Here is a 26,584-nt window from a genome sequence, read left to right as displayed (position 1 = left end):
TGCCTTCTCTGAGGACCAAGGATCTGTTGTATTAGCTCTACAATCACATTTCTTTCCATTCACATCCGTTTCCCCCCCCCTCCCCATCCCACGAACAACAGAGATGTTGTGGCACATCAAACAATAACCATTGTCCCTTCTTGTGTTCCTCTACAGCGGGAAGAGATAGCTTGTGCTCTTAAAATTAAGAGCTGAATCTGGCCATAGGGCACGTTTAACCAGTTTGGCTGTGCAGAAGGAGATGTAAGTTGCATTCTTTTTATTAGGAGAATTGGAAGCTATTTGAAAATGAGTTCATAAAGGAAGAAAAGAGAGAGAAAGCAATTAATAATCCAGAGCAAGAAAAAGCAAACTGCACACAGTTGTTATGTTTTTAGCAATTCTTCCAAGTTTTAAGGGATCTCATCATTGGAGACCTGAACAGATTTAAAGGTAAAACAAGATGGGAAATTCTGTTTAACTGCGCTGGAATGAAAACAAATAATAATGAAACCTGTACACACACATGTGCTTTGGTTGCACAATCACCAAATTCTTCTGCCTCTAAAACCCAAATTACCTTGAGTCAGCCTCTCCCCCCCCCCCCTCTCTCTTCCTTCCTCCCTTCCTTCCTGTCTCACTCCTTCAGTCCCATCTACCTCTCTAACTGCTGCGAAGACAGAAATGAGATACTGGCTTTGGAAAATGAGAGACAGGCAATTGGATTAAATTTTAGAAGTATCCTTGACCCAAGCAGAATGCAAGACAACTCAACAGCACCACCGTGGGGTAAATCAGTGGAAAGATGGTGAATTCCGGGAGTTAAAAAGTCCACAAGTCTAAAAGTTGCCGAGATTGGACACTCCTGGTTCAGACAAACAGCTCAATCTCTTAAAATGAAAAATCTGGGTGCGAGAAAGTCTACTTTATCAGGTGAAATATAGAAAAAGGATTGTTGTTGTTGCTAGTTGCGGTTGTGTCCGACCCATCACGACCCCATGGACAACATTCCTCCAGGCCTTCCTGTCCTCTACCATCTTCTGGAGTCCCTTTAAGCTCACGCCTCCTGCTTCAGTGACTCCATCCAGCCACCTCCTTCTCTGTCGTCCCCTTCTTCTCTTGCCCTCAATCTTTCCCAGCATTAGGCTCTTCTCCAGTGAGTCCTTCCTTCTCATTAGGTGGCCAAAGTATTTGAGTTTTAGCTTCAGGATCTGGCCTTCTAAAGAGTAGTCAGGGTTGATCTCCTCTAGGACTGACCGGTTTGATCACCTTGCAGTCCAAGGGACTCGGAGTCTTTTCCAGCACCGTAGTTCAAAGGCCTCAATTCTTTATAACAGGATGACATAGCCCAAAGATATGTAAGAACCTTCTCTATTCTTAGAAGAGGTCATTGTTTATTTGATTAAGGGACCCAGATTGTTGGGGGCAATAAGCTGACTTTGTAATAATGCCGCTTGGGGTATGTGTGAAAGCCCTAATAAGCAGGCATATACATAGAATGAAGGCTACTGCTAAGCTTGTAAGCCGCCCTGAGTCTTCGGAGAAGGGCGGGATATAAATGGAATTTTAAAAAAAAAGTTGGTGTCATGTAGATAGGGCAGGCTTGAAAAGTCAGCACCTTGCTAACCATACCGATGCACTATGAATCCGTTGGCGATGTCCATTTTGCCCTCCGAATTCATGGAGACCTAACCCTAACCCTAAGTGGATTTTTCCCCAATGGGATTTTCCCAGGGAACAGAGTTAAGGCAGACTCAGAAAATTTGCACCCTCCTAACCATATCCATGGGCTCTGAATCTATTGGCGATGTCCATTTTGCCCTCCGAATTCATGAGAGACCTAACCCTAACCCTAAGTGGATTTTCCCATGTATTTAGCAGGAGATAGTTTTCAGGCAGTCATTGTGTGGATCCATGTTCCCCCGTTGACTATACTTGTCCAAAGCCGGCCGATAAGGCCTCAGATGGCAATCCCATGACGGTGGGATGCTGTAATTGTGATACATACATACCGGTTGCCAGGTGCCTGAATTTGGACCATACAATGTGCAATGGTTGCTAAGTAAGAATATGGTTGCAAGCCGCTTGTTGTTGTAACTTCAAACAGTCACTAAACAAATGGTTTTAAGTCAAGGACTATCTGTCACGGGGATGTCAATTAGCTCAGATTCAAATCCAATCCCTCCCTTTGTTGAAAATTTCAATGAATGAGTGAGCGAATGAATGAAAAGGAACGAATGCTTTGCCCTTTTTTTTCCAAGAAAAGCCACCAAGCAGAATCTAGATTGGGAGCTTCTTTTATTGAAAACCATAAACCAACAACCAAGTTAGTTATTAGAGAGAACTTTTCAAATCATAAAAGCACCCAGAGTTCTTCGTCTAAATATAAATAGTCTTCCATTTCTGCTGGAAACTTGGGAAGCAGTGGGGGGGGGGGGGAAGGGGAGAGGAGAGAAAGAGTGGTGAAAGGAAAAGGAAAAAAAAATGGAAGGCAAGTTTGGGGCTCGTGTGCTATCAAGCTTTCTTTAAACCAAGATCAGTTTCACATTTGCCCCCGTGAAGACCCAGCTCGTGGTCCACAAGGGCTCTTGTGGTCATTTCATTTGCTGGGTTCCAAATCAATATTCCCCCCTCCCCCCAAGATGGGGAAGAGAAGAAGGTGGAAGAAAACTGTAAAATCCAAAGGCATGCATTTGAAGAAACAAAAAAACCTGAAGCACAGGAGGAAGCTGCAGAGGCTCAAGGAGTGACAGCCAAACGCCCTCTTGCTAATCCAAAACCAGTAAGAAATAAAAAAAGATTACAGATGCCCAGCGGCAGCATCAAATGCCACCCTAAAGCCTGTCTCGTTAGATCAGCCTGGCTCTAGCTTGGCAACTTGGAACATGCATGGACTTCCAACTCCTAGAATTCCGTCAGCCATGCCGGCTGGGGAATTCTGGGAGTCGTAGTAGTCCACCCGTCTTCCAAGCGGTCCAGGTTGAGAAACATTGCACTAGACCAGGGGTATTCAACCTCGGCTCTTTTATGACTCATGGACTTCAACTCCCAGAATTCCTGAGTCAGCATAGCTGACTCAGGAATTCTGGGAGTTGAAGTCCATGAGTCATAAAAGAGCCGAGGTTGCCTACCCCTGCACTAGACTGTAAAAAGAAAAAGGCAAGAAACATTCTCTAAATTTGCCTCCAGAAAGCGCAGAGGTTAAAGAAGAAAAAAAAAAAGCAGACATTACGAACCAGAATGAGAACAGGCTGGAAAAACTATAATGGGGGTAAATCTCAATTTCGGAAGCTGCATGCAACATTCGTGGGTTCAAGCGGTGGTAATGGAGAGATGGGTCAATTTCCTGTAGCTTTGGGAGGGGGGGATCACTTCAGGTCTCTTGACAAAGCCTGGGAACGCACACCCCCTCCCCAAATCACGCAGGATCAAGTCAAACCCCAAAGCGGAACATGTTAACTTACTTACAGAGAGAAAGGACGGAATAGTCTCCCCGAATCATTTATGTTCTGCAATTTATTTATTTTTTTAAAAGTTGCTTTTATTTATAAGTAACTTAAGGCAGTAGCAACTCTCAGAAGGGAAGGCTGAACGTCTGGGAAGGAAGTTTTATTTATTTATAAGTCACCCATCTCGCGTTATTAAGGACACTGGTGGCCTTCAGCCCCGTTTTAAACGGGCTTTCAAGACAAATTATGAACAGAGGTTTGATCAGCAGCTTAGACCTGTTAGAACAGCACAAGAAAAACATCTTTAGAAGAGGCCTCCGGTCGGAAAAAATTTCTAGGGAGCAATTTAAATTAGCCTATTTTTTACAAACACCCGCGGGCGGGCAGTGGTAACCCACAGCCGATTCTGGAAAATATAAGGGTAGGGTCTGGTTCATACTTGGGCAAGTGTTCACCAGGGTCTTTCAAATCTGATGAGAATGGGAAACTTGTTTTTAAAAGCATCTTGCAGGAGGAGGGGGGGGTCAAAGTCCCATCTGTTACATCGCCAGGGCTGAGACATTTTAATGGATCAATAGGGACTAGCAACTCATTCAAGACCCAGTGGAGATGGCTGTGGGTGAAAACCAAATCTTAGCCTGAGGCGGCTAAGGATATTTCTTCAGACCGGATGGATAAAATAAATAGGTAGAGTTCTTCTTTAGCATCTGACTCATGAACTCCTGACATACAGCCATCTCCAGTGTCCTTAAAATGCATTTCCTCCTTTCTTTTCTGTTTTAACATTCTTCTAGAACTTTCAAGGTGGCCGTGATTCCTCCATGCTCATTCTGCTTCTATTCATTTACGCAAAGACATGCACACACTTAAAAGGTAATTTACTTTTTGGGGGGGATAGGAGGGAGAGAGAGAATTTATTGAAAAACAAACAGGGTGAATTAAGCCACTGGCAAGATTTGCATTTGAGTGGGGGAAGGGAACACGGTTCTTAGAAGCAGATCTGTCAAAAGGGAGGAATCCTCCACATTGTTTAGTTCCATGGAGGGGAAGGGCGGAAAAAAAATATTTCATCTGTTCCCCATTTAGGAATCATTCACACCCGTGTTCCTAAGGGTTTCCCCCCCCCCCCGTGGAAGTAAGATATAGATGATCAATCAGAAATGGGCTCACTGCCAGGAAGCACATCCTTCATAGGCCACACTTTCCACTTCAATCCAGATGTTCTCCGTCAGTCAGAAAAAGCCATCACCTTACCACGGTTCTTAGCACGGCTAACTCAACGCCCAACAAGCCAAGATGTGGTGCACGTCTCTGAAGCCAGGCCTTGTAGATGGGTATCTTGGTGGGAATCTCATTAGCTTCAACGCGTGAGTGCTTGGGACTTGGTGAATGTAATCCCGGGCAATTCATCCACTGTTGGGTTTACAGAGCAGGCTAAGCTACATTGCTTGGCGCTAAATAAGAAGGGTGTGCAAAAATCTGGGCGGATGGAGGTGTGCTTTGTGGAGGGGCAAGCGGACAGGGTTGCAATCTTGGAGGGATGGGGAAGACTGAACATCTCAAGGGATGGTAGATCCTCCAAACCTCTAGGTGGACTTCCTAGTTCCAACAGTCCAGGAAGGGATGGCAAAAGAGTTGAGAGAAAGGGGGAAATCAACCGACCGGATCAAAAAAATGCTTCCCAGTTTTAGCGCAATTAAAAGTGATCCACCTAAATCTCTCTCTTGAGACGTAGGGAGGAGGCTATTGAATTTTTTTATTAACATTCTCAACCTCCAACAACGTCTCCAGAGACAAGATCCTCACCATAGCCGGACATTTTGGGGAGGGTGTGTGTGTGTGTGTGGGGGGGGGGGGGTTGAGGCTCAGAACATCTCTTTTCAAGGTGAAAGGTACATCAAAACATCTGTATGTTGAAAAGCACAAAGAGGTTTGAGAAGACGTGTGATCTTCGGGCTGCTGATGCCAAAACTAGCACATATCATCTTCGTCTATGAATTCTTCGAAGTAAACATTGGAAGATGATGACAAAGCCAGGGTAGGTTTTTTTTTTTGGGGGGGGGGTTTACAATCCAGCAACAAAGGTCACAAAATTGGGCTGTAAAATCTTCTCAGGAAGAGTTTTTTGGGGATTGGGGGGGCAGGGGAGAGAGAAGAGAAACTGTTCCTCTAAAGCAGCATCTTCAACCTCAGCAACTTTACAGATGTGTGGACTTCATCTCCCATAACTCTCCCGCTTTTGAAGAACTCCGGGCATCTTTAAAATTGATGAGGACGAGGAATACTGCCGGGGAATTAAAGGAGGGAGGGAGAGAGAGAATTGCAGAAGATACAACACCTACTTCCAGAAACTACTAAAAAACCTTCTCGATTTTCTACAGATTTTTTTTTTTGAAATTGCAAAGCGTAAAAGCCAACACAAGCTTCTTCTTAGCAGCAGCATCCGCAGGCGGGTCTTTAAAGGGAACGGAGGGGTGTTGCGGTTTTGCATTAAGTCTAGAAAATTTCTCAATGTCCAGAGTTGCATTTTTTTGGGGGGGGGGCGGAGGGAGAAGGCGGGGCAGGAAAGATTCACTGCGGGGAATGCGCAAAAATTCACACCTCAAGGCGGCTGAAATGGCAGTAAAAGAATTTCGAGGACCGACCTTCCGGGTCCTCCGAAGCTAGATTTCTTCACGCAGGGTGGGGGCCACGCCACCCGCCACTCTCCAAGGCACGAAGTATCGCGTGAGGTTAAATGGGGCTGCCGGAGGTTGCAAAGAAAAAAGGTTCACAATCTGTTGTTGTTTTTTTTGTGCAAACCGCCGGTAATGCTAAGAAGTTTTTCAAACTGCCTCGGTTCTTCCCACTGGGAGAAAAGAGGGCAATGCTACTCCAGTTCATTTGGCACGACGGCGAGGTCGGGCGGGGTGGGGAATTTAAGAGTCTTCCCCGAGGATTTCCGTGACGAAGGAAGCCATCTCGGTCACTGTGGTGTCGTTGGTGTCGTGGAGAGTGAAGAAGGGGTGATCCTGTCAGAGAAAGAGGACAATAAGGGGTGGCGGTGGCGGTGGTGAGGAGGAGAAGGTGGTGAAGGAGAGGAAAGAGGAGAATGTGAAGGAGACAAAAGCAGGAGGAGAAGAGGAAGGAGGAGGAGGAGGATGAAGCGGTGGTGCTGAAGAGGAGGAGGAGGAGAGGAAAGAGGAGGAAGAGAAGGTGATGAAGGTGAAAGATAAGGAGAAGGAGAGGAAGGAGGAGGAGGAGGAGAGGAAAGAGGGGGAGGAGAAGGGAGGAGGAGAAGGAGGAGGAGGTGGTGGTGGTGAGGGAGGAGAAGGTGGAGGAGGAGGAGGAGAGGAAAGGTGGTGAAGGAGGAGGAGGAGAGGAGGAGGAGGAGGTGGTGGTGAAGGAGGAGGAGGAGAAGGAGGAAGAGGAGGAGAGGAAAGAGGGGGAGGAGAAGGTGGAGGAGGAGGAGGAGGAGGAGGAGGAGGAGAGGAAAGAGGAGAACGTGAAGGAGAAAAGCAGGAGAAGAAGAGGAAGGAGGAGGATGAAGCGGTGGTGGTGAAGAGTAGGAGGAGAGGAAAGAGGAGGAAGAGAAGGTGATGAAGGTGAAAGATAAGGAGAAGGAGAGGAAGGAAGAGGAGGAGGAGGAGGAGGAGAGGAAAGGTGGTGAAGGAGGAGGAGGAGAGGAGGAGGAGGAGGTGGTGGTGAAGGAGGAGGAGGAGAAGGAGGAAGAGGAGGAGAGGAAAGAGCGGGAGGAGAAGGGAGGAGGAGGAGGAGGAGGAGGAGACCCGAAGGTTGCTGTGCACTCACCTGCTGGAATCTAAACAAAACAGACTCAAACTGGGCCGTAAGAAAGAAAATCAACTCACCATCATCTCCAAGTAGCTCATTCGTTCAGCAGGATTCTTCGTCAGACTAGGGGGGGAAAAGACACCCTGAACATCCCTCATCCAAGCTTAAAAGATTCGTCATTGGAACAACAGAAATACTCGCTGCGTGAAAGCCACCCCCGGGGTGACTTTGGGCCAAACGCCAGGAGGCGGCGAGTCCCGAGTTCCGCTTTAGGCCCGAAAGCTCTCTGGGTGACTTCTGAGCCAACCCCCAGGAGACGGCGAGTTCTAGTCCCCGCGTTAGCTACGAAAGCGGTGGCGGGGGGGGGGAGAGGGGGCTTTGGGCCGCTCGCCAGGAGAGGCCGAGGCAACGCGGAGGGACTTACCACTGGGCGGTGAAGTCGACAAAGTCTTTGGAGAAGCGATCGGCTGGCAGCTGGGGGGACGGCTCTTCCACCACCTGCTTGAGCTGCTGGAAGGGGGTCCCCCAGGAGTCGTAGGGGAAACGGAGAATGGCCATCTCAATCTGGATTGGATTAAAATAGGAGAGAATATTGGTAGGTCAGGGCTGAACTCTGGAGTCTGGGTCGTTCTCTGAGCTTGGCGGCTTCCTCGCAAACCTTTCATGACCCAGCTAGGGAACATCATCAGTGCTAGAAGGGAGCGGGGTTTACAGAGGGGAGGCGGAGAACGGGGGGGGGAGGAGGAGGAAGAGGAGGAGGGGGAGAACGATGACTGCGGGGTCCTTAGTGCTTCTCTGAGCTGGGTTGTTTTCTTGCAGACGTTCCATGACCCAACTAGGGAACATCATCAGTGCTAGAAGGGAGGGGGGATTGTGGAGAGGAGGAGGAGGAGGAGGAGGAGGAGGAGGACTGTGGGATCCTTGGTGCTCTCTGAGCTTGGTTGTTTTCTTGCAGATGTTTCATTACCCAACTAGATTACATCATCAGTGCTAGAAGGGAGGGGAGTTAGGGAGGAGGGGGGGGAAGGAGGAGGAGGACAACGACTGTTGTGTCCTTGGTGCTAGAAGGGAATGGGGTTTGTGGAGAGGAGAAGGAGGAGGAGGAGTTGGGTGGTTTTCTTGCAGACGTTTCATGACCCAACTAGGGAACATCATCAGTGCTAGAAGGGAGTGGGGTTTGTAGGGAGGAGGAGGAGGACTGTGGGGTCCTTGGTGATCTTTGAGCTGGGTTGTTTCCTTGCAGACGTTTAATGACCCAACTAGGGAACATCACCAGCACTAGAAGCTTGCTTACAGAGCGAACCCCACTCCCTTCTAGCATTGATGATGTTACCTAGTTGGGCCATGAAACGTCTGCAAGAAAGCCACCAAGCTCGGAAAGCACCAAGGTCTCTAGAAATACTGGATTTATCCACAATCTGCCTCCCTACGACTGCAGGGAGTCTCGATCTGAGGAAACTCTCCTGACACTGCTGGATCTCTTAAGCCTTACTAACGCCAAAGCACAGCTCATGTGACTAGTCCATATGCTTTCTGCCTTGCCAGTCCCCAAGGCCGCCTTGATTTCTTACCAAAGTGATCCCAAGACTCCAAACGTCTGATTTTACATTATACCCCTTCTGGTTCAGCTCCGGATTAATTCTTTCTGGCTGCATGGGGGGAAAAATAAAATAAAAGCAAATTGAAATCAGAGGAAAGAAGGGAAGAGGCAAACAGACTGGATGGGGGGGGGGTTATTGTATTTTATTGGGGTTTTATTATGTACCAATTGTTTTTTAGTGGGCATGTATTTAATCATTTTTTAACTTTTGTAATTCTGTGTTTTTTATTCTTGCCCTGTTCACTGCCCTGAGTCCTTCGGGAGAAGGGCGGTATAGAAATATTAATAAATTAAATTAAATTAAATTAAAATGTTCTTCCCCCAAAATCCCATGCGTGTGTCCCCACAATGGAGCCCCCGCCCCCACTCACAGCCATGTAAGGTTTGCAGCCGGCATCCAACGTTTTAGCCACCGAATCCACCAGGTAACCGCTGATTCCAAAATCACACATTTTCACATGTCCCTGTTTGTTGATCAAAACATTGGACGGCTTCACATCTGTAAGCAGGAAAGACAAAACGGCCTGGGATCACAAATGGTCGTAAAGTCACTTATTACAGGGCTGTTAACGCTGAATGGTCAGTAAGCGAACTGCTGTGAATGGTCAGTAAGCGAACTGCTGTGCTCATCTGGCAGGAAAACACAGTCGCCGTGATGGGATTCCCCACTTAGGAGACTGTTTCACTTAGTGGCAGAGATGCCAATCCCACTTCCGGTCACTAAGTGAGGACAGCCTGTAATTAACTGTGTTATTAACCCTCAGCTGCTTTCTCTGACAATCTGATAGGATCTGCAATGGAATCTTACCTCGGTGAATCACTGACAATTTACTGTGGAGATGCTCCAGTGCTCGGACAATCTGGACAAAAGAGGGAGAAACAACAGATACACCCGTAAGTTGTGGGACACACTCACACTTTCTAGCTGCTGTACGGGGCACAGCAACTCAAGCCATTTAATTCCGGTTTTTTTCCAGTCTCAAATACCCCTAGGAAACCCTCAAACACTCTCTTTTACACGAGCATTGCAGCAGATCCAAGCTGGGTCCTTGACTCGCCAGCAAACCACGACAAATCGCTGCGTTATTTGGCTTATTGGTTCGTTACATTTATACGCTCTCTGTCTCCCCGACAGGGCGACACTGGGCAGCTTGCGGAATATAAAAAGATAAACAGAAAAACGATTAACCTTTTTAAAACGACGCATGGGACATTTTAAAACCGGGCAGAAAAGCCAGAAGCAAGGAGAGTGAGGTGACGGGGTGAGGTTTTTCGTTTACCTCCAGGATATGCCTAAATTAACCATTTCCGAAGGCAATTTGTTCCACTCATTTAATTGTTCTCACTGTTAGGAGTTTTTCTCCTTCGTTTTAAGTTGCTCCTTTGTCCTGCCTACAGCTGCTTTGGTAAACAGAATGTCACGCAGGTGAAGGTAACACTCACGGCCACGGCTATTTTTCCTAGGATTTCTTCAGGAATGGTCTTCTTCTTCTCCAAAACCTTCTTGTAAAATTTATCCAGGGAGGTGTCCATCAGTTCCATGCAGATCCACACATCACCCTGAGAAAACAGAGATTTTCAGTCCTTCAAAAAATGCTTAGCTCAGTTCAGAGAACGCATCCCATCATTATTGAGGAAGACTTATAGAGGGCCCTTGACTTGTAACCACTTGTTTGGTGACCGCTGAAAACTACAACAGCCTGTCATGGTTCTGACAGATGAAAATCTTCAAAAGAACTTCGAGGCATTGTTTACCTTCAAGGATCTTACATAATCTTACATAATCGAAGCCAAAAACTGAATTCCCCTCCCCTGGGCACCTAGTATCAAAGAACAATTCCCTCCTCCAATTAACAGTCATAAATCACATTCCCCAATTAGCTTGAAGCGCCGGCTTCCTCTCCAGCTCTGCAGCCCGCCAATTCTTTTATCAGCTCTGGGCTCAGTAACCTTGATTCTCACGCTACGTTTAGTGTTGTTATGTCTAGCTGGACTCTCATTCACATCCCCGCCCCTCCCAGCATCATCTAACTCTAAAAGCGAAAGGGAAAAAGATGGCTACATTTCCATCTGTTGTCAATGCAAAAACGTCCGATGTTAGCAGCGTTGACACAGCCCTGACCAATGTGACTTATGGCGGTTTTTCACACTTACGACCGTTGCAGCCTGCATCCAAGGTCACGTGATCGAAATTCAGAGGCTCGGCAGCTGGCATGTACTTAGGACGGCTGCAGCGTCCCACGGTCACGTGATTTCCCCTTTGCTGACCTTTGGACAAGCAAAGTCCGTGAGGAAGCCAGATTCACCTCACCACTGGGTCACTAACTTAAGGACTGCAGTGATTTCGCTTAAAAGCTTGTGGCGAGAAAGGTCGTAAAACGGGACGAGCAACCGCCTCACTTAGCAACAGAAATTTTGGGCTCAACGCTGGTCGTAAGTCAAGGACGAGCTGTATTTGAACCTAGACTGGCTTTCCCCAGTGAGTTTCGGAAGGCTTCTGGATTTCTTTTATACCTCTCTTGAAAAGAGCCCCGTAAAAAGTGACGGTGTAGAAGCAGTCCACGGTCCTCATGGAGACATCCAGATCCATCACCAGCCTCTTCTGCTCCTGAGTATTCACAGTGGCCCGGATTCTCTGGATTGGGAGCAAAAGGATACGGATCAGTGGGGAGGGAGGGAGGAGGGAGGAAAGAGGGAGGGAGGGAGGGAGGAATGAAAAATTATGTGAATGAGAAGGAAGGAAGGAAGGAAGGAAGGAAGGAAGGAAGGAAGGAAGGAAGGAAGGAAAGAAAAATTCTGAGTGAATGAGAAGGAAGGAAGGAAACTGATGGCTGGGAGATAGGGAGGGAGGGAGGGAGGGAGGGAGGGAGGGAGGGAGGAAGGAAGGAAGGAAGGAAGGAAGGAAGGAAGGAAGGAAGGAAAGAAGGAAGGAAGGAAGGAAGGAAGGAAGGAAAGAAAGAAACTGATGGCTGGGAGATAGGGAGGGGGAGGGAGGGAGGGAGGGAGGGAGGGAGGAAGGAAGGAAGGAAGGAAGGAAGGAAGGAAGGAAGGAAGGAAGGAAGGAAAAATTATGTGAATGAGAAGGAAGGAAATTAATTATGATGGATGGATGGATGGATGTGAGGGAGGGAGGGAGCGAGGGAGGAAGGAAGGAAGGAAGAAAGGAAGGAAGGAAGGAAGGAAGGAAGGAAGGAAGGAAGGAAGGAAGGAAAGAAATTAATTATGATGGATGGATGTGAGGGAGAAAGGACGGACCACCTTCCTAACCTCAAGACAATGGACTGCAATGTCCAGAGTTCCCACTGAGGGCTCTGCTGGGTGGGGAATTCTGGGGCTTGGCTGTCCACTCTTCAAGATGGAGCAATGCTAATATTTATTTATTAGAAATCAATGGTGAACTACCTAATACTGCTTCCTCCTTCACAGGGTTTCCCCACAGCAACAACCCTGTGACTGGCTTGAAGCCATCTTTAATGGCTAAAGCAGGACTAGAACTCACCGTCTCCCGGTGATTGGCCCAAAGTTCACCCAGCCAGTTTTCCTGACTCAGGCAGGACTAGAACTCACCATCTGCCAATTTCTAGCCCAGCACCTGTCCTAGCCTGATCATCTCCCTTGATGGTTGACCATGCAACCTAGGTTTGGCAGCCCTTTTGCTAAGGTTCTCACCTTCACAGCCATGATCGTGTCGCTCTTCGCGTGATGCACTTTCTCCACCACACCGTAAGCACCTCGGCCCAGTTCGGAGATGCTCACCAAGTCATCAGCCTCAACTTCAAAGTTCTGCAGGTCGGACGTGATGCAAAAAAAAACAGAGTAAAGAAAATGGCCCACAGATTAAGAACACAGAAACAGGTCTCGCGCCCTCTGCGTTAAACGCTCAACAAACCAACGCAAAGGCACTTCAAGGCACAACATTCCATCCATTCCAGTCAACTTGTTGCTATCGACAATCTGGAAAACATCCTAAACCATCCTTAAAAAGGAAAAATAACCGTGTTCTGACTTGCACATGGAATTCTGGGAGTTGAAGTCCCCGCAGCGGAAACTTGCCAAGGTTTGAGAAACTCGAAAAAGTAAAGCGATCCCCAACTCTTTAGCAGTTATCTTTCTTCCTGGGAACACAGGTAGTTCTCGACTTGAGAAGACAACCAGAGCCCCAAATTTTATATTGCTAAGTGAGAAACTTTGTTAAGTGAGTTTCTGCCCCGTTTTATCACTGCAGCTGACCCAGGACAGAAAACATCCTGCAGCCAAGAAGTCTCCACACCCATCTGCACCACTCAAGTGACCCCGAGGACACAGATAAACTTCCAAGTGGCCTCAACGACTCTCTAAGAGGAGCCAAATGACCAGTTTCCAAAGGTGCTTTTTTTTCCCCAGGAGACAACTGGACATTTTTGTTTTTGTTTGAAGACGTTTTGCTTCTCGTCCAAGAAGCTTCTTCAGCTCCGACTGGATGGTGGGGAATGGAGGGATCTAGTCTCTAGCGTCACCATCCAGTCAAGAGCTGAAGAAGCTTCTTGCATGAGAAGGGAAAGGTCTTCAAAGAAAAACAAGGAAGTCCAGTGGCCTCCTGAAAAAGCAGCTCTGGGACAATCATGGCCTGGAGGACTGAGAATCTCCATGTGGATCTTTCCACCCCCTACAGCTATTCAGCGAATAGGTAACCGCAGATCTCACTTGTAGACTGTTTCCACCAATGCACTCGGAGGAAATTCCCCAAGGTGTCCCTTGGACCAACTGATTCCCCCTAACCTGCTCATAAATCATCCTTTTTTGCCATCCTGGAAGAAAAAGCAGCTAAGGACAGAAGGAGCAGAAGTTTGCCATGTAAAGTTTAATAAAACGTTCTTTGACTCTTCCACGGAAGTGGCTCGTCGCAATTCCAGCTTGCAGGAAAGCCTCAACGAAATGGCAGGAGAACGTCTAGGCCAGGGGTAGGCAACCTCGGCTCTTTTATGACTCATGGACTCCAACTCCCAGAATTCCTGAGGCAGTCCATGAGTCATAAAAGAGCCGAGGTTGCCTACCCCTGGTCTAGGCAGAAAGAAAAACAGAAGGCCCGGGGAAGGACCTGGGGCTTTAGACCCCAGACAACTTCAGACAATTTAATGCAGATATCTCTGATGGCTTTGGCCTTCCCGCTTGAAAGAAGGGAGCCATCTCCGTTTTCTAAAACAAAGATCGTTATTCTTTGACGGAGGGTTTACGGGGCAGCTTGTAACCAGAAACCACCAGCTATTTCTAGCTGCTGCTAAGCATGAGGGTCACACAAACTCCCAAGAGTCCAAGCTGGGTCACCCCACAGCCAATGAAAAGCTTTCCAAGGCAGGAATAGAAAAGGCTGTTGGGAGGAAGAGAGAAGGTGACCTCAAGCGACCCATCCATGAGGTCAGGTCAGGCCCACAAAGAGTAGGAAGAGCTCAGAAGAGCAGCGAGGTCAGGTTCAACAGAAAACAGAGGCATATGAAAGAGGAGACCTGGGTTTCCCCAAGTGCTTAAGATACTGGAAGAGCTTAGAAGAACATTCTTCCAGACGTTCTGGAGATGTTATCAGGCCAGCTTCCTGGGATTCTCGCCCACCACGCCATAGCTTGCGGTAATTACGGCTGGTGCAAGGCTGATACAACCTCCACAGCTGGCACTCGTGATCTACGGCAGTATTTTGGCAATTTCAAGATTGGACTTGAACTCCCAGAATACCCCAATTAGCATGTGGGAAGTCCACGGGTCTTAAAGAGCTGCCGAATTTGAACAACAGTGCTCTACAAATCAGCGAAGAACGTAGCTTGCTAAGTAAAAACTAAGCACCCAGTCAACCTTATGAGACCACAAGGAGAAGCTCAACAAGAAGAGGCTGAAACCACCACGCCTTGGATTTTGTCCCAACTTGGGTACCTGCACACAAGCTTTGCCTACACAAAGAAACACAGTTCTGAGCCTCTCCCGTTTTAATTTCACGGAAAAGCACAAGATAATCAGTAAGTCAAAGAATTCTGCAGAAGAAAGAGTCAAAAGCTTGGACAGAGGACAAGATCTACCTTTTCTCCAATGGTGATAAAAGTCCTGGAATCCAAGTTCCTTGGAGGTCTGTGGAAGAAACATAAAAAAAAAAGAATCCAATTCAGTCCCCAAAATGGTTCTGGAGAAGACCCAGTGGCAGAAACCCGGTGCCCACCTCCTACGCTCTAGCATTGGAAAAAAGAAAACAAGATTTTAAAAAAATATAATCAACTGAGCTGCGGCTTTAGCTGATCAACCAGACAGCCCAAGGTGAAGAAGACGCGATTCATCCTTCCTCGCATTCCTGCATTACAACCAAACTTCCATTTAACAGACAGCAGGGAGTCCATTAAATCCAAATGACTGTAACTTTGGTGAGGAGGTTATATCATTGAAATGTTGACCTCAGATGCACCGGCTTGCGTCATTTGGTCAAACACTTAACTCACGTCACCTAACCACATGAGTGACATAAATGGAGGCCAATTATATGAAAGCATCAATTATCTCATTATGTAACTGGATGCCACTGACATAAGTTAGGCTGATTGTCCAGACAGATTCAGGAACAACAGACTGTGGGGAGGGATAACGCCTGAAAGAACATCGGCTCCTTCGTTCCATCTGGGGTTCACTAAACAGAGTTGTGGAGAAAACGAACTTGGCTTAACATTCCTTTTGATTGGATCTCATTCGGAAAATATCAATATGGCTTCCCAGTCTTTCAGCCTCTTAAGGCCGGCGTTTTCATTGAAAACGGGGTTCAGCCGAACTAAGTTTAACTTCTACAGATACTCCTTCACTTACGACCCCGATGGAGCCGAACATTTAGCTGTTTGCTAAATGAGACATTTTGTTACTTGAGTTTTGTCCCACTTTACGAGCCTTCTAGCCACGGGTGTTAAGCAAATCACTCCAGTTGTTAAGTTAGCTACCGGGTTGTTAAATGAATCTGGCTTCTCCCGTTGACAGGAAGTTGTAAAAAAGGGAATCTCATGTGACCTCCGGGATGTGCAATGCAACTGTCATAAATATGAGTCGGTTGCCAAAGCATCTGTCTGAATTTGGATCCTATGAGTGTGAGGATACGCCCAGAGTCACACGTGTTGAGAAAAACGGATATAAGTCACATTTTGCAGTGCCGTTGTAACTTGAAACAGTCACTAAGCAGACTGTGGTGAGGACTAGCTGCACTCGTCAGGAAGAGGTAAAATAGATCTTACGTTGCAGGGACCGGCGACTGTTTATTAGCCAAGGGCATTCGTAAAATGGGCGGTCTTTTCTTCTTTGTTCCTAGAAGAAAAAGGACATTTTTAAAAAAAAAAAAAACACCAATCTGCTCGAGAGGACAAGGCTTCTGTTCACGTACAGGGCCAAACTATAGTTTGTTCATAGTCATAGTTTAAACAAACAAACCAACCCAACAACATCGCGCAAGTGGCTGCGTTTTTACATCATGCGCTGAACGAAACCAAATGGCACGAGCGAATCGGGACTGTGAGAATGGATGCAAAGTGACAGAGAGGCTATGAGGACCCCGTCTACTTGAAAATGCTTTCTGCCCCAGTTGCCCTTGCGTTGGCTTCGCTGTCTCACACCCAGCCTACTTCGCAAGGCTGTTGAGAGGATAAAAATAGGTGAAAGTATTCATCTATTCCGTTCTTCCTATTGCATTCCGATGTGACATACTCAATTCCTGTAACTTATGGAGAGCGGTTGCTGGAATTGGGTCTGTCTAGTTTAATGAAGAGAAGGACGAGGGGGGGACATGAGAGCAGCCTTCCAGTATCTCAGGGGCTGCCCCAAAGAAGAGGGAGTCAAGCTATTCTCCAAAGCGCCCGAAGGCAGGACAAGAAGCAACGGATGGAAACGAATCAAGGAGAAAAGCAACCTGGAAATAAGGAGAAACTTCCTGACAGTGAGGACAATTAACCAGTGGAACTCCTTGCCTCCAGAAGCTGTGAATGCTCCAACACTGGAAGTTTTTAAGAAGAGACTGGACAGCCATTTGTCGGAAATGGTATAGGGTTTCCTGCCTGAGCAGGGGGTTGGACTAGATGACCTCCAAGGTCCCTTCCAACTTTTATTATTCTCTATTTCCATTTCCAAAGAATGAAAAACTTTGGTTCTAATTCTCAGCTATTGTAGGCATGCCAAACAAGTGATTTTCAGCAGTGGAGGATTTTTTTTTTATAAAAAAAATGTATTCCTTACTTACCGACTTTGCGCTTTTCCAAGGATCCTTTGGGATCTGTAAGAGAAGAGAGGGCTGGTTAGAAAAGAGCTGTGCTTTAAAAAAATGTCCTGAATAGCTGGGCTGATGATAAGCTATGGAGGAAATACTTCTGTTAGGCCAATATTTTTTTTTTTGGAAAAGCGTTGTCAGATTCCGTGTTTGCCAAACGCTTCACACAGCCAATCTGGAAGCCACATTCTGGAGTCCACCCGTCTTAAAAGTTGCCAAAGTGGAGAAACGTGCTTTAGACAGAACGTGACGACACCAAGGCTGGCTTATCCACTTATTCTTCTCTTGCAGAAACGATTGAAGGACTTGAGAAGAATTCTGAATCTTTGGAAGAGTCCCCTTAGATAAGAGTAGGAGTCTCCAATCTGGGCAACTTCTGGACATCAACTTCAGCCAGCCCAGCCTTGGAGACCCCTGCCTTAAGAGGAAGCAAGGTAATTTTGTCAGGCGGCTTTGCCCCCTTAAGAGAACGTTGCTCAAAACTCAAAAGCCGAAATCTTTCCACCCCTTCCTCAAAATGCAAAATAAAGTCACTCAGAACAGAGGAATGCACTGCGCAAAATGCAACCTCATTGTATGCATCCAAGAACAAACACTGCACTGAGGCTGGATCTGAAGACAACACGATTAAACTCTGAAGCAACGGCTTGATTTTATGAAACGGCACTTTTTCAAAAAAACAAAACAAAAAAGAAAGAGAAATCAAGAGAGGTGGGTTGCTTGCATAATAACCCCGCTGCTTCCCTCCCTGAACTTAACAGCGAGAAGAAGAGTTGCCGGTGGATTTTACACAGGATTTAGGAAAAAAAGGAGGGCCTGGCAGACGGTGAGTAGCTCTTTAGTCATCCAGTGTGACTAACAACCAGGCTTGTCAATCTAGTTTGCGGTCTGGTAAATCTTTCCATAGCTACAGGACAGGGATATATAATTTGCATATGCATATATGTACATGTGTGTTTGTGTATGTGTGTATAAGTGTGTGTGTGTGTGTGTGTTTGTAGATAGATAGATAGATAGATAGATAGATAGATAGATAGATAGATAGATAGATGATAGATAGATATAGAGAGATGGATATATAGGTATGGATATATAGAGATTTAGATATATAGATATATATATAGTTGTGTGTGTATAGATAGATGATAGCGATAGATATATAGATATAGATATATGGATTAGGTATAGATATATATAGGTATAGATATATATATAGATTAGACATAGATAGATGTGTGTATAGATGATAGATACTAGATAGATAGATAGATAGATAGATAGATAGATAGATAGATAGATAGATAGATGATAGATAGATAGATAGGTAGGTAGGTATAGATGAATATAGATAAATAAATAAATAAATAAATATACATAGGTATAGATGTATAGAGATATAGAGATATATGGATATATAGAGATATAGGTATAGATACATATAATAGATATATAGAGATATAGGTATAGATACATATAATAGATATAGAGATATATAATTCTGCAATTCAGAAGGGCAGCAACGCAAGCCCACTTGCAGTTGCACTTATTCTGACTTGTGTGAAACCTAAGGAGAAGGTTGGCTCTGGATTTGGGAATAGCTGTAGAAATCAGGCAGTCCTCAAGTTACGACAATTTGTTTAACAACCGTTCGAAATTGCAACAGGGTCCACGAAAAACATCATGCCTATCCCCCACCTGCCCGCCCGCAGTCACATGACCTTTGGCGTGCTTGGCAACTATCCTCGACTTACAACAGCTCATTTAGGGACTGTTCAAAGACACAACGGGGCACTGAAAAGCGAGCAGAAGTCCATTCCCAATTGCGGTCGTTAAGTGGAGGACTACTTGCAGAGGAAGGAGGGTTAAGGCAGAGAAGAAGAAAAAGACTCGGGGATATAAATTGCAAAGTAGGGGTGTCCAGCCCAGCCAGCCAGAATTCTGGGAGTCAAAGTCCACAAGTCTTAAAAGTTACCAAGGTTGGACACTTGCGATGCAAAAGTGCAAAATGTTGCATCTCCGTGCAATTTTGCACCCAAAAGATCCAACATTACTGTCAAAAGAACCCAGAGGAAGGAAAAAAAATTTCCACCCCACTTTCTCCCTTTCAACTGACCCTTACTTGGCCTACCCACCGGGGGAGAGCCATGTACACTTCTGCACACCATGAGGACTAGCACCAATAGCCAGGCCTGGCTTGGCCAGAGGACTTGCCCTCTCCCGCCCCTTGACTCTGGCAGCCTCATGGCCACAAGATGGGCAGGAAGAGCCCCAACGTCAACTCAAAACGCTCCCTCTAAGTTTTCCTTGTTGGGGCGTTTACGACACCCCGAAGATGGAAAAGGGATGATCTGTATCCTCAGCTCGGATTCCCGTCTCCACCCACTCGGGCTGCCAGCCCTGTGAACACCTGAAGCCGGGAGCGTTTGGGCGACTGGGATCCTGACCCAACAAGCTCTGCAGGAAATTCCACCTTTGTTGGAGGCTTGCCAGGCAACAGGACCGAGTATCGGGTTGCTGCGCTCAGCCTGCAGCGGCCCGGCAACAGCCGTGCAGGCACATGCATGCAGAGGCTGCAGAAGATGCGAGACCTCTGCGCAATCTGCACATCGGAGCCGCTTCCGGTTCACTAGATGCATCGGCAAGCTAACGACGACCTAAAGCAGGGCGTCCAACTTTGGTGACTTTTAAGACTTGCAGACTTCAACTCCCAGAATTCCCAAGCCAGCAACTTTGGTGACTTTTAAGACTTGTGGACTTCAACTCCCAGAATTCCCAAGCCAGCTTTGGGAGTTAGTTCTCCACAAGTCTTCAAGTCAACAAGGTTGGACACCCCTGACCTAGAGGAAACAGAGGTGGGGAGGAATCCAGCAGCTTCAAAATCCTCCTCCAAAATGAACAGCATCCTAGTTGGATCACCATCTATCTGATTGGCTTCCAGAACTGCCTGTCAAGGGATTCTGCGTTTCTGCAACGCTTGCTTGCTGATTGGGCGGGCTTTGCATTTCTTTCTCCTCTTTCTATGCCAGTGGCAGGACGCGGAAAACACACGTCACAAAAATAAAAACAGGCCAGGATGCAAAACCTTCGGAGAGGATTCTGCAGCAATATTTGTGTTTAAAAAATGGAAGGCTGTGGAATGGGTGTTAATGCATCCGTGCCATCCAGAGCAAAGCCAAAGGCTAAGCAACCAGATGCAACAGTAGCTTGTTGGTTTTGCTTATTGCAGAGAGACTGGCAAACTGACTGCACGCAAAGGCGATTCTAACCGTTTTTTCTTTTGCAAATTCAAAAGCAAAAACAACAAAAAAAATAAGGAGAGAGAGAGATTTCCCCCAAGATTCTGGGTTGTGGTGTTTAATTTTCTAGGCAATGCAAAAACTCCTGTTTTAATGCTCCTGAAATCCCACTTATTGTGGCACAGATTTCTGGGTTACGCACTGACATATTGAAGGAAGGAAAGAAGTAGGTAAGTAAGGCAGGAAGGGGGGGAGGGAAGGGAAGGGAAGGGAAGGGAAGGAGGAAGGAAGGAAGGAAGGAAGGAAGGAAGGAAGGAAGGAAGGAAGGAAGGAAGGAAGGAAAGAAGGAAGGAAGGACAGACAGACAAGGGAGGGAAGGGAAGGGAAGGGAAGGGAAGGGAAAGGAGGGAGGGAGAGGAAGGAAGGAAGGAAGGAAGGAAGGAAGGAAGGAAGGAAGGACAGACAAGGGAGGGAAGGGAAGGGAAGGGAAGGGAAGGGAAAGGAAGGGAAGGGAAGGGAAAGGAGGGAGGGAGGGAGGAAGGAAGGAAGGAAGGAAGGAAGGACAGACAAGGGAGGGAAGGGAAGGGAAGGGAAAGGAGGGAGGGAGGGAGGGAGGGAGGAAGGAAGGAAGGAAGGAAGGAAGGAAGGAAGGAAGGAAGGAAGGAAGGAAGGAAGGAATTAATTGACGGCTAACTCGCCTGAAAGTCAGACATGAATCACCCCAGGAAAGTAGGACAGGGGTGTGTTAAAAGCCCTATAAATGCGGCTGTGCGACCATTTGTTTTTGGATGACTCAAACGAAGTGGATCCCCAGCCAGGGCAATCCAGGATTGAGACTCTCGCTGGGCCTGTTTTAGAAGACCGAGTGAGCTTGGATCCGCTTCCTAGTGGACAGGTGGATGTTTCTAGAAAGCTGCAAAGCAGGACACACGCACACTGTGACTGCCCTGGCTGTGTTGCCCAGCAACTGCTGCTTTTGGTCGAGGAGGTAACCTACAGCAAGGAGAATTCGCAGTTGGTAGCCTTCGCCCTTAATTTCCCTCAAAGGAAAATTCCTCCCCAAAAGACCTCTTCTCGAGGCTTGCCACCATGCCAGACAGCAAGGTGTGTTTTCTTGGAAAGAAGCACACCTACACACACCTTAATCCCTAATCCCCGAAAGAATGGATCATTGTGCTAAATTGCAAACACTGAATTTAATGAAGAGAAGGACCAGGGGTGACCGGACAGATGCCTTCCAATATCTCAGGGGCTGCCCCCAAAGAAGAGGGAGTCAAGCTATTCTCCAAAGCTCCTGAAGGCAGGACAAGAAGCAACGGATGGAAACCAAGCAAGGAGAGAAGCAACCTTGAACTAAGGAGAAACTTCCTGACAGTTAGAACAACTAACCAGTGGAACAACTTCCCTCCAGAAGTTGTGGGTGCTCCACCACTGGAGGTTTTCAAGAAGAGAGTGGACAGCCATTGGTCTGAAATGGTATATAGTGTCTCCTGGCTGAGCTAGGGGCTGGACTAGAAGACCTCCAAGGTCCCTTCCATCTCTGTTATTCTGAATAGCTCGTTTCCCCCCCCCCCCGCCCCAGAGCAACACAGTTAACCAGCAAATGGTTTAGGGAGGCAGACTAGACTCCCAATTCTCACTTGTCCTTTGCGGAACTGACCGGCTGAAAATGGGAGCTGCAATGATCCGGCAATCCGTGCAAAAGCATCTTCCTTGCTGATTACAATCCTGCTTTTCTGATGCTTGCACAGCTGCAGCAAAGGAGCCGGGCCAAGGAGGTGGTACAATATTTCATTTTTAGGTTATACAAAAATTGCTGCCAAAACAGCAGCAAATCTGGTTCCTCTTTTCTCTTCTGGCCAAGTCATGAAATTGACTCCCTTTTTTCAAAGGGCATTGATAAGTGCAACAAATGCTGCCCAACGTTCCTGGACCGCGTAGTAGTAGTCTCTTAGGAAAATGCATGAAAGCTGGCTGGGTGATTCTGGGCCAATCACCAGGAGACGGTGAGTTCTAGTCCTGCCTTAGGCATGAAAGGCAACTGGGTGAATTTGGGCCAATCACCAGGAGACGGTGAGTTCTAGTCCTGCCTTAGGCGTGAAAGGCAACTGGGTGAATTTGGGCCAATCACCAGGAGACGGTGAGTTCTAGTCCTGCCTTAGGCATGAAAGGCAACTGGGTGAGTTTGGGCCAATCACCAGGAGACGGTGAGTTCTAGTCCTGCCTTAGGCATGAAAGGTAGCTGGATGACTTTGGGCCAATCACCAAGAGACGGTGAGTTCTAATCCTGCCTTAGGCATGAAAGGCAACTGGGTGATTTGGGCCAATCACCAGGAGACGGTGAGTTCTAGTCCTGCCTTATCATGCAAGGTGGTTGGATGACTTTGGGCCAATCACCAGGAGACAGTGAGTTCTAGTCCTGCCTTAGGCATGAAAGGCAACTGGGTGAATTTGGGCCAATCACCAGGAGACGGTTTCTAGTCCTGCCTTAGGCATGAAAGCCAGCTGGGTGACTTTGGGTTTGTCACTCTCTCTCAGCCCAACCTACCTCATAGGGTTGTTGTTCTGGGGAAAATAAGAGGACGGGGCATTAAGTATGTTCGCCACCATGAGTTATTGATAAACAATAATACAGTAAAGGCGGGATTGAAAAACCTACTAAATACATTTTTTCAAAAAATACTTCTTTGTACTAAGCTTCCTCTTCAGCTCAAAAAGTCTTGAAGACCTTTATGAGGTTTCTACCAGCCCCCCCCCACTCCCTTGAAGGTTCCGCTTGCCCCCCTCCCAATAACCATCCTGGACATCACTCCGAAATCTGTTTTAAGTCTAAAGTGGGACTGCTCTTCAGACTGATGCAAGCTGAACTCCCAACCCTTAAAAAAGTCAAAAATTAAACATTCTGCACTGCACAATTAAAACATCTCTTCCCCCCCCCCACCGGTCCGATCAGTCTTTCCAAATGCCAAGACCTTTCCCCTATTGTGATTATTTTATTATTTTTTATTTTTTAAAAAAGCATTCATCTGGAATTCTCCTCCAAGACTTCCTTGAATCGTTTCCAGAAGATGACTGTAAAAACCTCTTTTGTTCCCAAAGAACTTCTGGGCCTGCCTGAAATCAGTGATGTAATCAGGCTTCTGAGTCACCAAAAGGATGGCAAAAATACATTCACAAGCCCCCCCCACTACACACACACACACACACACACACACACACACACACACACACACATACTACTCTGGCCACTGGACAGATCGGCTTCTGTTTGTCTGAAGGAAAGGAAAAAAAACCTTTCGGCCTTGGGAAAACCGTGTGTGTGTGTGTGTGTGTGTGTGTGTGTGTGTGTGTGTGTGTGTGTGTAAGTTTTTAAGAAGAGACTGGACAGCCATTTGTCTGAAATGGTATAGGGTTTCCTGCCTGAGCATGGGGTTGGACTAGATGACCTCCAAGGTCCGTTCAACTTTATTATTATTGTTGTTCTTTTGTTGTTGTTATTATTATTTAACGATTGTGATTAACAGCTGTGTGATTCACTTAACAACTGGGGCAAAAAAGGGTCACAAAATGGGGGGAAAGCTCGCTGAACAACTGCCTGGCTTAGCGACGGAAATTTCGGCTCAACTACGGTCGTTGAGAGTTACCTGCAGAGACCGCACAATTTGCACGCCGAGGTGCGCAGCGAGAACCGGACGCTAACTCCCTTTTCTCAGCGCTATTGTAACTTGCTGCTAAACAAACGATTGTCAGTGAAGGACCACGGTTACACCTTGGCACTCCACCGCAACCGCTGGCTGACGATGAGAGACCAGGATCTTAAAAACACCGCCCTTCTATGAAAGGAAGCGAGACCGATTTTCCCAACGGGACCTTCTCCGGTGATGGCCCCTTCCCAAATTTCCCACCAAGAATTACACGGTGCTTTTCCTTGATCCAGCATTGTTAGCACCAGCTAAAATGCAGATTACCCCAGGGCCACCTTTGGAAAGGAGGGAAAGAAATCTGGAAATACAATCCCCATGGAATAAAACTCAGATTTGCCAAGCACACAGAAGTCCGCCAGGCTTTGTCGGACTTTGCAAAATGTTGCCCCCCCCCCCCGTTAGAATGGGGAACTTCTCTCTGCAAACTGGCCAAAAGGGGCTGGAACAGCCCATTCTGGACTCAGAATGCCTCATTTGGAGTGGTGTGTGTGTGTGTGTGTGTGTGTGTGTGTGTGTGTCAAAATGTTCCATGACAGCACAATTTCTGATAGCCTTGGCGTTGATTTTTTTTTTTTAGCCCTGCACCAAAAAGTGCCAGGAAAAAAAAAATCAACCAGCTGGCAATATTCTCCTCCCTTCTAAAAATGCCCTGGGATTTCAAGCACCAGGCCAAATTCTAGCCCTCACCCAGGCACAGCGTAATGCCAGCCAACGAGAAAAAAAACAAAACTTGGCTGGCAGCGGGAGAGGAAGTCCGAAAATAAATAAAATCCAAACGCTTTGGTCTGAATTCGCAGCAGCAGCCGCTTGGCACTAGAATTGCAAACGGCACAGCCTACCTCACTCTCCCCAAAATCATAGTGCAGAGGTTTGCATAGTAAGGCATCATCTTAATCCAGTTTATCCGCAGGTGGTCCTCGTTTAGCAACACGCAGCTTGGCCTTTTAACAGGTCACTAAGTGAAACCGTGACTCTGATCTTTCTGCTTTTTTACTGGTTTTGCAGACCTCAGTGGGGTAGGCTGTTTGCCGACTGATTTATTTTTTTTCATCGAACGGTTGCTAAAGGAGGACGACCCGTTTGGTATCTGCAGGAGGAACTTGCTGGCCTACCTCACAGGGGTGTAAAACTAAGCTGAACTAGCAAACCTTTAGGATTTGCAGTCTCAAGCCCGAACAGTGACAGCCAAGGTGAAAAAGGATCCTTATGCAAAGTGTTTTCAACATCAAAACGTAAGTGAGGCCAGCTCCATTTATCAGCAGAAGTGTAGTTCTGTGTAGGTGTCTGTGTCTCTGTGTGTGTGTGTGTGTGTGTGTGTGTGTGTGTGTAAAAAAACCCCCACCAGCTTCTGGAAACTCTGTCTTTGTTCCTAGTTCAGATTGTACAGCCCTCTGCAATCTTTCAAGCAATGCCAGCAATTCTTTAAGCAACTCTCTTTCTCGTACATATGTCAACACAACAAAATTCCTAGGAATTTCATCTCAGATACCAGAGATTCTGTACTGGTGCGATAATGCAGGAAACAAGGCAAGGACACAAACAGCATTTTTAACTTTAAAAAAAACAAAACAAACCTATAGCCATGGCTGGCTGGGGAATTCTGGGAGTTGAAATCTACTTATCTTCAAATTGCTAAGGTTGAGAAACATCTGTCTGTCTGATTTATCATCTATCAATCTATTTATCTATCATCTGTCTATTCCTCATCTACCTGTGGGTCCATCCATCATCATCATCTCTCTCTGGGTCTATTCATCTCTCTCTCTCTCTGGTCTATCCACTATCTATCTATCTATCTATCTATCTATCTATCTATCTATCTATCTATCATCTATCTATCTCTATCCATCATCATCATCATCATCTCTCTCTGGGTCTATTCATCTCTCTCTCTCTCTCTCTCTCTCTGGTCCATCCATTATCTCTCTCTCTCTCTCTCTCTCTCTGGTCTATCCATTATCTATCTATCTATCTATCTATCTATCTATCTATCTATCTATCTATCTATCTATCTATCTATCATCTATCTATCTATCGCTATGGTCCATCCATTATCTATCCATCTGTCTGTCTATTCATCATCTATCTCCATCCATCATCCAACTGTCATCCATCTATCTAAACTTGGCAAACTTTTCTGCATTTGGGCACAGAAAAGGAAAAAAAAACAACAACCCAGCAGGGCAGGACCAAAACAGAGCTTAATTTAATTTACACAAAGGGTAAAAATCTCCTGTCAGTCACCAAAAGCTTTCCTTTTTGGTGACTTCATGGCCGTCTCCACCTAAGCGGCTTGCAAGTCACCTGCCGCCAAGGCTTCCCCCATCGCCGCCGCCGCCCCCCCCGCCCCAATCCCCGCAGTCTAGTCTACACATCACTTAGTGGTCTCCTGTCCAACTGCAACACACCAACCAATTTGGTTTTAGCAAAGGCATAGACCCCGTCCTTCGACTGCGAATAAACTGCTATCATCCAGGATGATTCACTCCCAGCTGATATGCACCCGAGTTTGCAATTTGCAATGATTTTCAGAAAAAATGCAGGGCCAGGAAGCTGCAGATCATCGCCCCTCAAATCCTCCCCCCCAGAATAAA

At 46.6% G+C, this 26,584-nt stretch overlaps 1 protein-coding gene across 1 annotated transcript in view; it reads right to left on the bottom strand.

The window, feature by feature from the left end:
- Positions 1–3,108: 3,108 nt before the first annotated feature.
- The window catches only part of MAP2K3 (mitogen-activated protein kinase kinase 3), a 30,954-nt gene continuing 7,478 nt past the window's right edge, over positions 3,109–26,584 (bottom strand). Inside the window, 13 exon segments of the mRNA XM_083372898.1 lie at positions 3,109–6,439; positions 7,277–7,322; positions 7,624–7,763; positions 8,771–8,848; positions 9,171–9,298; positions 9,608–9,659; positions 10,243–10,359; positions 11,314–11,319; positions 11,321–11,434; positions 12,469–12,582; positions 14,844–14,892; positions 16,029–16,098; positions 17,024–17,056. Of these exon segments, the coding sequence (XP_083229024.1) occupies positions 6,347–6,439; positions 7,277–7,322; positions 7,624–7,763; positions 8,771–8,848; positions 9,171–9,298; positions 9,608–9,659; positions 10,243–10,359; positions 11,314–11,319; positions 11,321–11,434; positions 12,469–12,582; positions 14,844–14,892; positions 16,029–16,098; positions 17,024–17,056 (1,040 nt within the window). The 3' untranslated portion in view covers positions 3,109–6,346.

The sequence above is a fragment of the Vipera ursinii genome, assembly GCF_947247035.1.
Source record: "Vipera ursinii genome assembly, chromosome: 13".
NCBI classification, from domain to species: domain Eukaryota; kingdom Metazoa; phylum Chordata; class Lepidosauria; order Squamata; family Viperidae; genus Vipera; species Vipera ursinii.
The sequence above is the reverse complement of the archived record's forward strand: the minus strand, read 5'-3'. Positions and strand labels throughout refer to the sequence as shown.